Raw genomic sequence first — 18,364 nt, 5'->3', positions numbered from 1 at the left:
TTAGTAATGCACAAATTGATCACATTTTTAATCTATCGTATCTGTTGTCTAATAAAATGTTGATTTTACTTAATATGTCTCTTAATTTTTCAGTCAATTTGTAATTAAAAGAATTTATATTTTCAGTTTCGAAAATACAATGATAACTCACAAACATTCTATGAGAATATTTAATGTTTGGGGTAAAAATGATTTCTATTTCTCTTATCTAATGCTAATTTCTCTGAAGTATAGTTTTCCCAATTTTTTTAAAAAACTATTTGTAACAAATTAAAAACTCCTCATGTATAAGTGGACATCATGGGTAAAAAAAAGAACAATTAGCTTGATGAATTTGACTTGTAACCTTTAAATAAAAAATATACATTTGTATATACATAAAATTTACTTTATCTTAGCAAATAGATTTTCTTCACTTTACTACAAAAACATACACCAGTACAACTCCATATATGTCATTAATTTACACGTTACCATTTACATACATAAACAATAATTTATTCATCTGAGTGAAGACTATCAAGGTTTTAATTAAGAATAAAACAAAGGAAAATATTGCATAATAAGTGCAATCTCAAGTGTTTTGTTGAAGTAAGCACATAATGGTTAAATATTTCTAAAAAAAAATTGGTAAAAAATAGTTACATTATCTCTAAATTTATTTTATAACAATTGTCAATATATCTTCTTAGTTATTGAATATTTATTTGAGTCTTAATGTAGTAACACTATCAATATTCCCTGATCATCTGAAACATCTATTTCCATACATATGTAAAAAGCATATAAAGCCAAATTTGTTAATGATCATTTGGGAACACTTTCGGATTGCTTACATATTTGTGAAATGTCTGATTTTTGAACTCAGTTACCAAAATATGGCACAATTTCCTTTTATCACCAAAATTCTCTTTTAAGAAACTCTCAATAAGGAATTTCAAGATTATTTTATCTCCATAGACATATCTAAATCACAATTTAACATTTCCAACGCAAACATATCAAACACTCAATCCTTTGATTAGTGAACTCATTCTATTAATTCCATATTTACAACCGAATCTGTAGCAATCTGTCTCGCAATTGATAAACTCTCAATTCCAGAAAAAAAAAATACTTTTGTTAACATATAATTTTTCTATTCTTCAAGTCTTGAAAACTTTGGCCCCTTGAAAAATTTGGCTCGATAGTTATTCATAGAATGGTTAAAAAACTCTTATTAAAACAAATTTCAACCAAAAAATTGCATTTTTATTTTCTCCAAGGCATTCAAGCATGGCTTGGAATGAAAAGATTGACTATCTCGAATAAAGGATAGTGGAGTTATAACCATACTTTGAACAGAATGCTGTTGCAGATATAATCTCTTATTATCAAAAAGTCTCGCTTCAAAATATACACCTAATTTATCAAAATAACAAGTACCAAGAAGCTCCAGGAAATATTCCATCCCTTCTTTCCATTACCATATGGCTTAAAAATAGAAGAGAAGATATATAACAGCACGCCTAATTACCCTGTTGACCATCACCCCCAGCTGTACTGAATAAATTTGGACTTTATAATAAACCTGACTGTCTCTCCAGTGAACAAGAAAATGACATTGAACATATTCTCTTGAACTGTTTGAACAGCTTAAGGAATATAAATTCTGAGGAAGTTCACTTTCAATTACCAAGAAATTTCGCCTTTTAAATTTTGAGCCAAAAATCTGTTTTTCATGTGCTATCGACATATTTTTCTCCGCTCACTGAAGTTATTTGATATTTATTAACTATGATTCTCTGGCGTTAGGGGATGACAACTTTTGTTGCTAGAAATCTCGGTTTATACATTTCAATAATAATAATTGTTAATTGACAACTTTATTTTTTTAGAAATGCGTAATAGAAAATAATAAATTTAAGTGGAACAGTTTTAATTAAAAATTGAAATCATGAAAAACGAGAAATTAATGTGGATGAAATGGTAAAAATAACCACATAAGAAAATCCGGTCAGAATGAACGAAATAGAGGTGTTAACATTTTTTTGTGGCGGCGTCCTGGCATAGGGGTAGCGCGTCTTCCCCGCGTCTTCGAGTTCCAGTTTGGGCATGGTTGTTCTTCCGTTGTTCTATCTGTGAGATGTGTGAATGTGCCCTTCTGGAAAAAGGGGTTGTGCAAGCGAATGAGTGGTGCTTGAGTAGTAAAGTCATACTTTGGCCCTAGTTGGCGCTACTATAAAAAAACAAGAGACGCTCCCCCACAGGCTTAAATCGCTGTGTTCGTAACAGCGGACTTGTCCATGGCAAGTGCCATAAGAAACAACAACAACATTTTTTTGTATACGGAGCGTAATTTAAGAACTACGTTTCTAAACTAAAAAAGCATCACCAATTAAGTCGCCTCTAAAGTATAGCTAACCATAAGAAATGTTCTATCATTATTGCTTAAGCATAGTTTAAAATAATATGGTAGAATTAATATGTCATCTTTTTGTGACAAGATGTAGCTCATTAAATTTGATTTGCTAATAAATCTAAACTAAAATTACATTTCTACTAGCAAACTAAATTAATCTTAGTAATAATCGCCTTCTTTGGCGGTTATTTCTATATTGTTAACATTATATCGACAGATCAAACTTAACGAAATAAAATTCCAAATAAAGAAAGAGAAATAAATTAAATTTTGATTTTTGGACGTCTTAAAATAATATAATTTCCTTTTTTGAATATTTATGTTAGGTCAGTGGTCAATGAATAATCGGTTATTATTAACATTAACCGGTTTGATTATTATTAATAATGACAGGTTAGTATTAATACTAATTGATTATTCACATTGATCGTAACATTTACATTATATATATATATATATTGGTACGGATTTACTACTTCCGTTTGAGGTTCTTTTAAGATTTGATGGTCGATGCAGAAATGAACAGTCCTTTAATAGAAAACAACGGCGACGTTTATTGCACACGAAGATGATAAATTACACATGAAGAGATAACGAAAACACAGAGAAGACAAATATATACTGCCGAGACAAAGACAAGCAACACACTACAACAAACAGTAGCCCACAAGTCGTAAACGGTAGTAATAACAGCCACAGCACACAAAGCGGCCACACAGAATTCAGCAGGAGAGGGAATCTTCGTAGCTTTACTCTACGGTCTCTCCAAACGGTTGAAATTCTCCACTGTCTCCTGCTGTTCCACAATAGATACCTACACTCGGCAGACAGATCACTCAGCAATAGCTTTGGTTCTTCGTCGGACTATTCCGCCGTTGCTTCGTTTTTCTCTCGACGAATCGTTTCACGACTTCCGACTCCCGTCTCTGGTTACGATTCCGGTTCATGGTTGACTCCGATTCCAATTGACTACGATTCTGGTTCATTTCGGCTTGAGACTGCCGGCCTTTTATAGTTCCCGGGTGGCGGGCCGAAAAGTTTCTGGACCAATTAGGACTATCTCGATTTCTATTATCTCAGTTGCTAAACTTCTCGAAGTTTCCAGTAATATCTATTTAGTCACCAAATTCGTCGCCAAGTTTGTCGCCACGCTCTGAGATGACTGACGCGGTACCCGATCAGCACCTAACAGAGCTCACTATAAAACGGTCTTTCTTACGATGAAACTATTTGTACTGGGAAACAACATTACAGGTTTGTAACATTATATATATTAAATATATATATATATAATCTTCTACCAGAAAATTTTATTTTAGAAATCGATTTAATTTTTAGTAATTGATAAAAATTTCATATTCATACATGTAGATGTATTACATACATATATTACATGTATTTCATGAAATGAATATATTTGTAAATTCTCGATACTAGCGGAAATGCATAACTAAATGGCGAGCATAATTAAGTGGCATAAACAAATTAAATAGCTTAGAAGAAATGTATAACTAAATGGCTACAAGCTGGGATCATTCTTGGGGTTTGGGGAGGACCAGCAGAGGGTATGCCCCCCCCCATTTTTATTAAAACTGTTTTAACTGTAAAACTGTAAAGAGGTTTGTGATAGGTTTTTAAAATCAGGCTTACGAATCTAAAACTCTTGCGAATCTGAGATTTATTTAGGAATTTGAAACACTTTCTTGCTTTGAAAATTTGCTTTAATTGGAAGCGTTGATTTTAAGATAATATTTATTTTTCAGCAGTTATTTAAAGTTAAATTTATATCTATTACATTTCTAGGAAATATTAATCACTTCTTGCATACATTTAAACAGACCAAGTTTCACTATGTTGTCATTACTATAAGTAATATTATTCGCTGAAAGCGACATTATCATAATAAAAAGTAATATTCATACTAAATGCATAAAAAATTTTAATCTTGTTATAAAAAAAACACTTTGTTTACATTTTTTAATTCTTTTCAGTCATCGAGTCAAGTCATTTCAATGCTTGAATAGAACTGGATGATAAATAGTTCATCCAATTCTTATAGTAACCGATTCGTTACAAGAAAAGAAGCAACAGAACAACTTTCCTCGTCCTAATGATTCTTAATGATTCAAGCACAATTAATTCACTTGTAATTAATGACAAAAGTTTCGAATAAAAGGAAATCAGGCCTAACTTTTCTCCTAACCATTTGTGGTGTATAAAAATTATTTACCCACTAAATTGCTTACAAAATTAGTAGTAATCCATTAGTTTATCATATTTTGTGATTAGAAATCGTTTCTAAATCACAAAATTATTTTAACAATTTTGTCAAAGCTTTCAGTCCTTAAACATTTAGTATGTTCTTCTAAAGTATAAGTTATTCTGCGTGAATCACATTTGTTGTTATGGTATATTTTTCATCATTTTTAAACAGTTCAATTTAAAAAAATCGTTTGCAATTTTTTTCTAAAAATTTTAGCTCACAAGAACTCAGAGCTTATATTTTCTTTCAAATTCTTATATTTCATAAGAAAATGTTTTCGAATTCACCTGTTGATAAAATTAATGAACTTTGATTCTTTTATGTTAGTAGTTTCAGTTCTTTAACATTTATTAGTTCTTCAACAGTATGAGTAATTCTGCATGAATTACATTTTTGTTGCTATGGTATTTTTTTCACCATTTGTAAACAGTTCAAAGTGAAAAAAAAAAGTCGTTTGTAATTTTTTTAAAAATTTTTGGTTGACAGGAAATCAGAGCTTATGCTTTCTTTCAAATTCTTAGAGTTCACAAGAAAATGTTCCTGAATTAAGTTGTTGATAATATTAATAAATTTTTCCTGATGAATATTAATCAATATTAAATCAGAGTCATAAAATTCTTAAAATCATTTTTCCAGAAGCACACCGTGTACTTAAACAAATTTTGTAATAGTAAATTAAGAAATGATTTTCTACGGACCAATTTTCAACATTCATTAAGTGCAACTATTAAAGGTGAACTGAAAATAGTTTACTTTTTCAAAACAAACAGTTTTCTAAAAAACTTATTCGTATGGTTTTAACCTTTATGATTGGAAATTTCCAGCAATGAATTAGAAAATTTAACGCATGTGCTCTGAGCAAATATTTGTGAATTAGGAACAAATTCACTGTTTCTTATAAATTATAAACTTTAATGCAAATACTGATCCAATTTTTTCTAAAATTCGCATATTTTACTGAAATAAAGGATAAATATTAAAATTATGAGTCGTGTCATTAATTAATCGTGATTAATTCATCACAATTAATCGTATTATTATTAAACATATAGTCGTTAATTATTATGATGTTATTATATTAAACGTTAATAAGATTAATTATTATGAACGTAAACGTTCATAATAATTAATCATATTATCAAATTTAAGATGTAAAGTTAAAATTCACATGCGTTTTCCTCTTCAATAATCTTTGAAACCTTTATCACGGATTTAATAACTAAATTCATTACCAATTTTCAAAGTTCAGATTCCGACAGCATTGAAAGCATAAACCGTCTTGTAGGTTATTTAGATTTTCTCAGGATTCTAAAGTGCAGAACTGTTCGTCATTTTTTTTTTTTTTTTGTCTCACTAATTTCGCAAGGTTTTGTATCGTTGTTATTTGATTTTCCTGCATTCCTCTTTCTTCTTTTTTCGATAAATTTGTGATTTTTAGAAGTTGCTCGCAATTTTTTAAAGTAGTTTTTCGACGTCTTCTTTGTTTAAATTAGTGATATGGCTTATGATGGCAGGTTTAGGCTTTTTTTAATGATATAAATCCCTTATGGAAAATTAGAAAATACATTTTAAATTCGTTGTGTATAATATCGAGGCATCTATTTAATTCACAAAATATCCATTAAGCTTAACTTTTTTTTAAAATGGAATATTACCCCTCATCTATTTATTTCTATGCAGCGCTGAACTACCCCACTCAGAATTTATTTATTCCATAGCTTTCATTTCCTTTAACCCTTTCAAGGGCCATGGGAAGTATGCTTCTCACCAAATTTATCAATTTTCGAATGAAGTTATATAGATTGAGATAAATTCTGACGCATTTTTCAATAAGACAGAAACTTAGATGCTTCAGTTCCTTATCTCGCACAAAATGCCGAGTTTTGATTTGCTGCTTAATTATTAATTAACCAAATTAATTAATTAATGAAATTTAATTCATCTAATAAGTTAAATCAACCACTTTTCTTAAGCCAATCTAAATCTCAAAAATATTTTAATATACCATGACCAGAAAAAATGGCCCTTTAAAGGTTAAGATAGATAAATTGATTCGAAAATTGATATATTTTATTGAAAATACCACGTTTGAAAATATTTACAGATTAAAAGTTGTTTTTATTTTTGCCTTGAAAAAGAATTTAACCTTAAAAACTGGAGGGCCACAATTATAAAGAAAATGTCTTTCTACAATTGAAAATGCTTAATAAAAATGAGACACTAGAATATGAGGAGGTTCATTCTAATTCATATCCTTACCACCACGTAGGCAAGTGGTTCAAGATTATTTCTCGCGCTTTTTACTGCCGAAAACCGCTGTAAGAGGAACTGTTCATTGCACGGTATTATCCTGCTCTTTACTACATCTTTTTTTTTGAATCTCATTTTTATAATAAAAGGAAAGTGCAAAGTTGTTCATAATAAATAAGTGTACAATTATATAAAATAACGCAATATTTGAAATTGCCTCTATTCGCGCTGTGAAGTGTTTGCAATCTTAGTAAAAAAACAACATTTGAGAGTGGATAGTTTAGGATTATTAAAAATGAAGCGTTACACAATAGAACAATGCTTTTTAATTGTTGAACAATATTTCAAAAATGATGAAGGTCTGGCGGCCACAGTGCGGAGAAAATCGGTCCTCTAGATAGTGTAATTGAATACATTGGATTTTTTGATGGGGTATTTGAAATCTAAGGTTTATAACCAACAAGCCCACAAGCACTCGCACATTGAAGGAGGAAATTCAACGCGGCAGCATTGAAATTAGTCACATTTATACAAAATGGTCATGGAAAATTTCGACAAAAAGGTGCATTCGTGCCAGCAAAGCCGAGGAGGCTGTTTGCCCAATGTGTTATCCTATACATAACCTTATCCTGTGTACTTTACAATTCAATAAAAATATAAGAATTTAAAGAAAAAAACTGTTTTTTTTATTTAATTCAAATCTTGTGTTAACACGTTGTTTTATCGAACCCTCCATTTTTACTAACCCTAAACTATCAGCTGTCAAATATTTTTTAATAGGGTTGCCAACACTTTGTTGCACGAATGGTTGCAAATTGTATTAATTTTGGGACACCTTTTATAATATCAATCACTATTAAATTGGGATCATAAAGTTATTACGATTTTTTAGGGGTCGAATAATAATTTCGAATAGTTTTATTATGTTTTTATTTTTTATTTTTCGAATGTTAATGTTATATTCTAGAAAAACAAATATTTCTTTTTAACTTGAAATAACTCATTGTCATTGAAGCATAACTTTTTTTAACCTGAATTCTGTTTGATAGTTACCATTCTTTCAGACTCTTTCAAATAAATAAATAAATAATATTTTTCACTACGATGTTTTTTAAAATTAATCACAGAGATTCATTGAAAATTTCATCCAGAAATATTACTTCCAAATCTTGAAATTATTTCAAGAATTCCTTCAATTCTTTTTATCGCAAAATAAGTAGACTCTCTTATTTCGTCTCTCAAATAATTTCTCAAATTCAGAAAAAAGATAGAAATAAACGTTGTTGGAATGTCAAGAGACAAGGGAAATTAAAGTTCCCTTTCATAACAATGCATTCCTTTATTTTCGAAATCTTTATGAAAAGTAGAATATGATATTGTAAAATAAAATAAAAGAAAGAAGAGAAATATATCGAGATGCTACTTGATTTTTAAAAAATCATTCCGTGTTCCTAATACAGAAAAATTCCATTTTCTTTAAGGATTTTCCGAATGTCAGCGAAAACATCTTGTTTCGAGTTCTATTTGATTCGAAATGAAATTACCCCTCGCTACAAATTGAATCAAAGAGCGCACTTTTCAAGAGAAGTCACTCAGACTTCTTAGCATTCGAAACGCAAAGTATTTCTTGTTTCGTTTCCTCTCGTTAAGATTTCACATAACGAATAAATTGCGAAAAATTATGTCTTGGGAATGGAAAGAAATCCCCAGAAAAATGTCATTTGTTTTGAAAAAGAATGGTTTTTATTGTTTTTTTATTAATGATCATCATGCAGAGTAATGCAAATCATGCTCGATTGAATTAATTTTTTTATTCATATTCTGGTAATTTTAATACATTTGATAGGATTTCTTCTCATATTCTAAAAATTATTTTAAATTCTATCTAGAAATATTAGGCAAATATTCGAAATTGTCTTCAAACACACACAAAAAAAAAGCTCCTTCATTTTGAAAAAAGATTTTTTGTTCATTATGGAATAAAACAAATTCTGTTATTGTTCGAACGAATTCATATTCTAATATTTAAGGTAGCCGACTACGTTCAAAGCAATATTTTTGAAAAATTGGATTTTTTAAAAACTATTTATGGTTTTTAGTTGTATTGTCAATTATAAACACTATATATACAAAAAAAATATTTGGAAATATAATATATTTTGAGAAATAGGAAAATTTGCAATAAATTTTAATGAAATTTAACCTAAACGGTTAAAACTCTACACATTGTAATGCAGCAACCCTATTTTTCTTTGTACACAAGTTATAGAATATAATGATGAATGAAATGAACCAAAATCTGAGAAACATTTTGAGATGCAAAGAAATTATGGCTAAAAACGTACGTATATATACATTTTTTCCATAAATTTACAACTTAATTTTTCTAAAAACACCTATAAATGAAAAATTATTTCACCAACAATAAAATTTTTGGTTCATTTCATTACCCATATTATTTGAAACACACGCTGAAATTTTTATGTAAATACCTCAATTAGTTTTTGAGATATCATGTTAACGGTGGATAATTTTTATGAAAATTAAAGTTTGAGAAAATTGAAGTTAAAGAAATATTTTAGCTAAAAAATTGTTTAAAATTCTCCTGGATGATAGGTTAGACCTTCCTTTTCCTAGAAAATACTATTTTGGAAAGAGGAAAGCCTGAACTACAAGAAATAATAATAAAAGAAGAATTCGCCTATGTGGTCGAAAACCAGTGTTTTTAACGTAGTCGGATAGCATTTTAATATTTTTGAATGGTGGTTTCTTTTCCAAATTGTAAAATATGGCTCCAGATAAACATTTATGAGTAAAGTAATAATTTTTTTCATTTTTTCAATAGAAATCGAAATTATTTGCACACAACTTTTTCTTATAATTTTTAGAATTAAATTACTTTACAGTGCTTTAAAGGGACATGAATTTGATGATAAAATTTTATTTCCATAGCTTGAAGACAGGAATTATATAAATTTGATCCTAAAAATAGATTTTAAAATCTGGATTATAACAATAATTCAAATAAATCAAATCATAAAATGCTCTGAAAAACAAATATGAAATCGTTTGACATCGAACAGCAATAATTAATGAACCAAAAATAATTATGACAAAGATAATAAAGTATTTTTCAGCGTAAATAATGATCTTTTATGCAAACTTTTTCATACTATTAGGAGATTAGACGATAATAGACAAGCATTATCAGTTCTTGTCATTTGAAATTAGAAAAAATGCCTCAAAAACCCATTAATTTTCATAAACAGATTTAATAACCTTAAAAAGCTTAAAGATTTTATTTTTTGTAAACGAAAAATATGAATCAAAGGAAAATTTCCCGAAGGTAGAAAGATCAAAATTTCTGATATTATGAACTTAGAAATTTTAGGCTAAAATGACAAAAGCAGCAAAAACTGAAGTTTTTTTTTTTCAATTTCAATTTTATTTTTTTCGTATACATAGTATAAAGAAAGTATCGTAATCGTCTAAAAATCCGAACTCGAGGTTTTGACGAATCTCCAAGTTTTAGACCTCCATGAGTTCAAAAAACACATTTTTGGAGAATGTCCGTCTATCTGTTGTGATAAAGATAACTCAAAAACAATTGAAGCTAGACAACTGAAATTTGTTATTGATTCTTTATACCGAATTTGCAGATTCTGTTTAGAGAAAGTCCGTCTGTTTGGCTATTCAAATATAAGTTAACCCGATAACAACAAAACTAAGAGAGCTAGAGAGATAAGATTCGGAACGGAGATTTAACATGTATATAGAAATCATCAGTCCAATTTTGATCCATATCCAACTAAGGCTTGACTGTTTGTCGGTATATGCTTTCAGAAATAAACGCGATGATTCAAAAATTATCGCGTTTAATTTAGAAATAAACGCGCCATTAAACGTGATATTTCAAAAACGCAATGAATTAAATATATCAAATTTGGTTTGAGAATTTGCGACTACAAGTACAATTTTGTGTCCAAGTTTTTGTTTCGATTGGTTGAAAAAAACATGTCTAAAACACAAGTTCGATTTTTGCATATTATTAAGACATGCTAGACATTAATCGCCAAATAACTCTCCAAGTATCACACAGAAGATTCAGTAAAATTGCAAAGTTTACACGAAAACTTAATATTTCATATCTATTGTTTGCCAGTGCCATGTAAGGCATTCTTTGGCATGACATTTTATTAGAGAGTAGGCGAGAAACGTTTTTGGAGACTACTACCAGTTTTTTTGTCTTGCATACGCATAAAGTTGATAATTCAGGAAATAGACGAATATTTACTGAATTACCCCTACAAAATCCAGTTTAAAATTCTATTCTATTCTATTCGAATAATTTTAAAATCATTTTTCAATCATATTGAATACTATACAATACGCTTAACATAGAAGATTTCCACAGCTAATAAACTATGAGCAACCAACGTAAATCACGCTAATAGTATGTTAATGGAAAGTTTCCTGAATACATCTGCTATATAAATTAGAAAGAGAATATAAATAGTGATAATTTCCTGCTGTTCATTAAAACATTTTTATTAATCAAATTGCGTGATAATTATAATCATTGATCAAATTAATTGGTGAAGAATTGGTTAATAGGCAACTAAATTTTGAATTGCCTGCCATATTAAGTGCTTCGTTATTACTAACAGTACATATACGCATAATATCTCAAATCTTTTATATTAAACTTTTATCATTTGCATTTTACATAATCTTTTTGAATGAATAAAAAAGTCTTTTTTCGCTCTTATAATCAAAAAGAGAAAGAAAACTATTATTCAAAAGGTTTTTCAGCCAGATTATCAGAAGATTTTTCAGCCAGATTCAGAAGATTCCAGAATTATCAAAAAAAAAAAAAAAAGATTCTGAAAATTCCAAGAAAACTGCTTGAACATAATAGACCACATTATTCTTTAGGCATAAAAATGTGTCCAAACGGTTGCTTTAAAAATGTGATCATTAAAATTATATTATTAACTCGTTGTTGTTGTCGTGTCTATGCATACAGTGCTAGTGCAAACGATTAGAGTCCTCCAAAAGCCTTGGTGACAAGATCTGCAAGTTCTGGAGCTCGATGGCTATGGAGGATTTCGATTGGGGGTGCTACAAGTTGAAAGAAGGAACCGATAATGGCCTGGCAATCAAAAACATGATCTGGTGTTAGTTGCGAATGAGGACAGTACTTGCAGATGGGATAGGATTTTATATTGGTTCGTGAGATCTTCATGTCTTTGAAATGTCCCCTACGTAGTGTTAACTCGTTCTTAGAGACTAACTGGCTCAACAGATAAATTGTCTCTATTTCATTTCTGTTAAATCGTTTAGATATAATTACATGTCCATGATTCTGTCAAACAGTCAGAATCATGGACATGGACTCACCTCATGGACTCACCGAACTATTTTACTTATCTTTTATTTATCTTGAATATATATTCTGTTCTCTGCGTACATGGTATCTGTTTAACAGGGTACCTGTGTGAGAATATCTAACGGAGAATAGTCTCGCGACATCATTGCGCTATTAAAAATGTTAATGTATGGTTCATCTGTATTCTCCTTTTATTGTATTGTAACTTCATTTATTTAATCCATCTTTTAAACAACACTTATATTAAAGGACTTCATCTTCCTTAATTGTCAACAATGGAAAAAAATCTCGCGATTAAATATTTGATGAAACAATGAAAACGGTTTGAGCTAGAGTACAATAATATAATCTATTGATGAAAAAAGGTTTAAAATATTAAAAATTCGTAAAAAAAATATTTCAGAAAAGATTTGCACTAATTTCTAATTAAGGTAATTAAAAGACAATTTTTAAAATTTTAAATCGATGTAAAATTAATTTTTATGCAAGAATATTTTAGAAGTTATCTCGGAAAAATTCTCGGATTTTTAATTAATTAAAAACCTATTCAAAAATTCAAAAAGAATTGCTCTCAGACGCATATTTTCATTCTCCAAGGTATATGTGTGTCAAATTTGGCAGCTGTACCTGGAAAGCGCTATGAAGTTTACTTACCAAACACTAACGCAGTTTGATTATTAAAGTTACTTGATAATAAAGTTCTAAACTTAAGTTAAAAAAGAAAATATAAATCTCTACTAATAATAGATGTGTGTATGCGTGTCTGTATGTGTATCTTGGCGATCTACAGACAAGACTGTATATATCTTAGAAGGTGAAACTTTTCAACTCGCAGAGATTTTAAAAAAATGCGTAGAATTTAAATTAATTAAAAAGGAGGCTGAATTGTTGCGTTTTTTCGAGATTTCTCCCTAAAACATTACTGCACAAAAATAAATGTTACATCATTTTAAAATTAAAAAAAAATTCCATTTTATGCTACCAATTTAATAGTCATGCAAAATTTTCCTAAATTTTGGCAATATTTTTTTAAATTTAATTTCCAAAAATCGATTACATTGCTGTTCTGAAGTTCAAACCGTTTTCATTTTTTCTTCAACTATCTGATCGCATAATTTTCTTCTATTGTTGAAAGTTAAAGAATAAGAGAGTTTTTGTTTAGTATCTATTTAGTTTAAGAGACGGATAAAAAAGTGAAGTTTCAAAGTTACGAAATTAATAAGATAGACGAGTCGCAAATTTGCAGTTTTATCCATTACGCCATGATACCATGTGCATGTTTCCAATAGAAAGTTTCATGTAAACAATGAGAGAAGATGCAAGACAATTGAAGTAAGATATCTTTAATGAGTAACAATATCACGGTATCAGGGATATGATTTTATATCTAAACGATTTTACCGAAATTAAAGGTTGCAAAAGGCGACCAATGAAAAAATAAATAAACTGTTACGAATCTGTAATGCTGCTTCCCAGCATACTTGGTTCCACCATCGGAAAGAATGTTTTACAGTCATCTGTATTGGACGGAGTCCGTGTGTCGCGTCGGAGGTCCCGGAGCTTGGCGACAAACTTGGCGACCATTTAGCGACTTGGCGACGAATTTGGCGACTTTGGCGCCAAAATAGATTATACCCGAAACATCGAGAATTTTCCCGATCCGTCCAGTAGGGACCAAGTTACGCCTCGAACGTTCCTGATTGGTTGAGAGGCTTCTAGCCCCGCCTCCTGAGACCTATAAAACGAGCAGCCTGCAGCTGCCGAGTAGTCGTGGACCAGTGGAGTCGAAGAGTAGTCGGAATCGACAGTCAAGAACTGGCCTTCCAGAGATAAGCGGAGCAGCGACGGAGTGAAGCTAGTGCGCTACTGTCTGCAGTAGAATCTTGTTATATGCTGCTGTGTATGCTGTTGTTGCTGCACGTCTCGGCTGAAGATAATCGTCTTCTGTGCTGTATATAGTTGGCGTCTTTGTGCTGTCCTGTGTGTCTTCGTGTAAATAAACGTCGTTGTTTTATTTTCTACTGCCGCCTGGTCCTTGAGCGTTCTTCACACCATATAACTTCCACTATCCAAACGAACCCCGGGAAATTTCGTAACAAAACTATTTTAAACGGCAAAAGAATTTTTCTACCTTTGCCACCAAAAAGAGGCGCTTGAGATTGAAAATTTTAAAAGAGCACAAGAACTGCAATTATCATGTTGTTCCTGGGACCTTAGAAATTTAAATAACAAATCAAATATTGTCATGATCTAGGTAGACATCGCTTTGACAAAATTATATAATATTTGGTTAACAATTTTGGTACTGCAATATATTCTATACCTATGTTCCTTTGTTTAAAGTTAGATTTATAATATAGTAAACTATTTCAATGGAGACAAGAATTTACTTAACATTGTTGCCACATACATCATTAAATGCATAGTATATAAATTCTGTAGTTTCCAACTGTCAATTAGATTCAATTTTAACTTGTTAATTTTGAAAACACTACGCAGGTTTTTTACATTAACATGAATCAATCATTTTATTTGGTCTACCGATAATAATAAGAATAATAGAAAAAAAAATTGTCTAAATTTCCCTACGATGAACTTTGTGCTGCTTTTGGTTCTTTGTAATAATAACTGAATTTAAATGCTCGAATCCTTCCATTTTGTTATTTTATGAGGACAACAAAGTTAATTTACTCGTTAACCTTCAGAAAAAAAAATTTCATTTTGCTTAAAAATTCTTCTTTTTTCTTCTTATTCTATACATTTTAATTTACTTATGATATATTAACTTTTAGTTTTGGACTATAAAGAATTAACGTTAAAAACTTTACAATAATGAATGAAAAATATATGAAAAAATCATGAAAATTCTAGCTCTAAAATGCTGGATTTTTAAATTTATTTACATTTTTATTTTGCCACCAGAGGTTGTTCAAGGCCATTTACTGCACGCCAATTTCAGCTTACTTCAAAGTTTTCACATTTATTACAAATTTTCTCAGCTATAGAAGCGAATATTTAAAAATAATGTTGCAATTATTTCTTTAAAAATATAAGCGTGTAAAATAATTGCTATAAAATGCCTGACTTTTCGCTTTTATTTTCTTTTGGCATTAAAAGGAATTTCTAACTCATTTTCTTGTGCATTATTCCAAAGTGAAGGAAAAAAAAACACCTTATATTCTCTTTTGAATTCGTTAATTAGAAAATCATTAAAGCATAATCATCCCCCTCCCTTTCATTTTCTTCTGAAGACGACTTCAAGATGTTTTAAGAGTGCGTCTTTAGGTAAAAAAAAAAAAAAAAAAAAAAAAAATTTGCTTGCATCAGAATTCTTTAATAATTTCTAAATGTTCTTATTTACCGCTTGCAAAAAAACATTACGATAATTATGTCCCATATATAAAAAGAACACATAAATGATTACCACAAAATGATGGTCTAATGCTAAGCAGAGCACAGCAACTAAGACGCACGCATCGCATTGTTGGAACGTGGTCCCACAGCTATCACGAATCAAACATTTACGAACCATACAATTGAACTGTTTCATGCTCCGTTGCAGTTACAGAAGGAAATATTACATTTTTTTTTTTTTTTTTTTTGTTACTTCATTCATCGTTTTGTTACGACTTTGACAAATGAAGAAGTGAACAACACTATTCCCAAAATGACCCGAGACCATTTCGCCGCAGTTGACAGGGTGTTGCTTTCGCAACCACCGTAATCTGTTCTCGATTCTTTGTGTATGTGCCATTCACAATAGAAACAAATAAATGAATAAAAGGCACGACTGGAGGGTAGGGGGTGGCTTGGCAATAGATGGGGGTAGGCAAGAAAGATTCACCTCCCTTTTCCGGAACAATCCGGCGTGCGACTGTAGGTGTGGTTCGCCCGATCACGCAATTAGCGGAAACGGAACGAGCATATACTATTCCAAAGGAGAGAGAGTGTAAGTTTCGCCCTTTGTTTCGTTTGGTCCGAATGCCGTCATTACGGGGATTATTTTCGGCAGGTAGGTCCACACCCGAGTACACCCTTTTACGATGGTGGCACGCTCACTTGCTGCAGACGCCGTTTGGTCTTCCAGTTGCGACAAAGACAGTTTCGTTCTCTTTTTCAATATCCTCTTTGGTGTTCGATCATGTTTTTGTTCTTTTCCTAATGATACTCACCAAACCTTGTTAATAACCTGAGATTCACTTTCCATTTTTTTTTTTTGAGCATTCGAATGATATATGTTTGCTGTAATTATCTGACATTCTATTTGAAAGAATGTTCCATTGGGAATAGATGCCATAAGATATGTTATATATATCCAAATGCCATAAGATATATATATATATATATATACAAAGATAAGATATGTTATATATATCCAAAGATAAGATATGTTATATATATCCAAAGATAAGATATGTTATATATATCCAAATGCCATAAGAAATGTTATATATATGGATGAAAGTAGTTTTTTTTTCAGGAAATATCAAAAATGCTGTTTAATTCAAGTTCATTTCAGTAGTTTCAACTTTTAGTCAGCACTTTTTTCTTTATAATGTTGTTCAAAATATTTCTTGCACAAAATGAAACATGCATGTGCAATAAGAGTCAGTCAACATTTCAATAATATTGGAAAAGTAAGCTCACATACCTCAGCATCAAAGTCGTTTTTTGACTAAAGTTCGACTTGTCAGAGTGGCACCGAAAAAGGTTCTATAAATCACGTGAGCAAAGCCTTTGCACTATGGCAAGAATACAGACACAAATGTCCAAGAAATTGGATGTCCCTTGAACTCGAAGAACTCATAAAAATCCCAGTGATTAAATCTTCTATTAGGGACATTTTGTAAAATCTTTTGTATTTAGCTCTCTCCTAATGTAAAAAGTTGACATTCTTTTAATGTGTTTTATACATTTTTAATGTTTCACAACTTTATATGTAATGTAAAAGGTAATGTTTTCTTTTCTATTCTTTTCTGTACCAATATGCATTTACTCTAGAGAGTTTTTTTTTTATTTTTTGTAAGAGTCCAATGTCATCAAGTGTAGTTGTTTCCTTCGTGCTAGGTAAGGTTGCTCTTCGGGGCCCCATACAGTTTCCTGCATGGCCAGTGGTTATGTCTGGGTATCGCACAGTATACTTCAGGCAGGCGAGGAAGAATCAATTGGGCTATTTTGAACTTGTCTATTTCATTTTGTATCATCGCCTATGACGGGAAAGACAAACATTAGAAGTTTTCACTTTTGTTAAGTCATGGATAATCCAGATAGATGCCAAAAATATTTTTTTATGAAGCGTAATAATTTTTTCATATTTGATATTTATATTTACTGTTACAGTTTGATTGGGAAATTTAATTTAATTCACACTTTATAAGAAACCAATTGTTCACTGTTTCTTTCCCCTTGTATCCCTTTCTCCATTTCTCCGTTTTCTTGTTATGTACAGCGACCACCTCACCAGCACTGAACGAAGCAGAATCGACAGGATTTGTTGTGGCGTATTGTTATCTTTCCATTCCTTGGGCTATTGGCTTTCATTTGTCCATTAGAGTTAAATAACACTACGAAATTTTTTTGCTAATTATTAAAAAAAAACTTCTTATAGCTAATGGTAAGAACAATATGGTATTTTCTATCTTATAATGGAAAACCAATTGCTTGTAAGCAGAAGACAGATTGAAAACCAATTTTCTTTTAGTTTATTTTTTTGGTGAAAGTTAAGCCATAAACTATATCATACTTTTGATACAAAAGTATATTCTTACATTTAATTTCTCTAATAAAAGGGTATTTTAAAATTCTTTGATTTTTTTTCTCTCATTTTTCTTTCTCTCTTCATAATATCTTCATTCTCTCTGTTACCTTTCCAAGTAGCTATAATTAGATGACCATACTTCGGTTTAAAATTTTTAAAGAAGATAACAAAGTTTTATCGTCTTGCCCGCCCGCCTACAGTTGTTTTTAAATCCTACGCAGATTCAGAAACACACAATTATAATGAGATATTCTTATTTATTATCCTAAAATTTCCACTAAGAAAGCCTTTTTTTAAAATTAA

The 18,364-nt window shown here is 30.4% G+C and overlaps 1 protein-coding gene across 3 annotated transcripts in view; it reads right to left on the bottom strand.

Annotated features, from left to right (window-relative positions):
* LOC129984435 (uncharacterized) overlaps nt 1-18,364 on the bottom strand; it is a 440,548-nt gene that overhangs the window by 11,322 nt on the left and 410,862 nt on the right. The window contains exon 4 of one of the 3 annotated variants that reach the window (XM_056094316.1): nt 17,415-17,510. The exons of the other annotated variants lie outside the window; for them this stretch is intronic. Within the exon in view, the coding sequence (XP_055950291.1) occupies nt 17,494-17,510 (17 nt within the window). The 3' untranslated portion in view covers nt 17,415-17,493. Of the gene's footprint in view, nt 1-17,414; nt 17,511-18,364 lie in introns of those variants that run through there. 3 annotated transcript variants of the gene reach the window in all.

Source organism: Argiope bruennichi, chromosome 9, assembly GCF_947563725.1.
Source record: "Argiope bruennichi chromosome 9, qqArgBrue1.1, whole genome shotgun sequence".
Classification (NCBI taxonomy): Eukaryota; Metazoa; Arthropoda; class Arachnida; order Araneae; family Araneidae; genus Argiope; species Argiope bruennichi.
The sequence above is the reverse complement of the archived record's forward strand: the minus strand, read 5'-3'. Positions and strand labels throughout refer to the sequence as shown.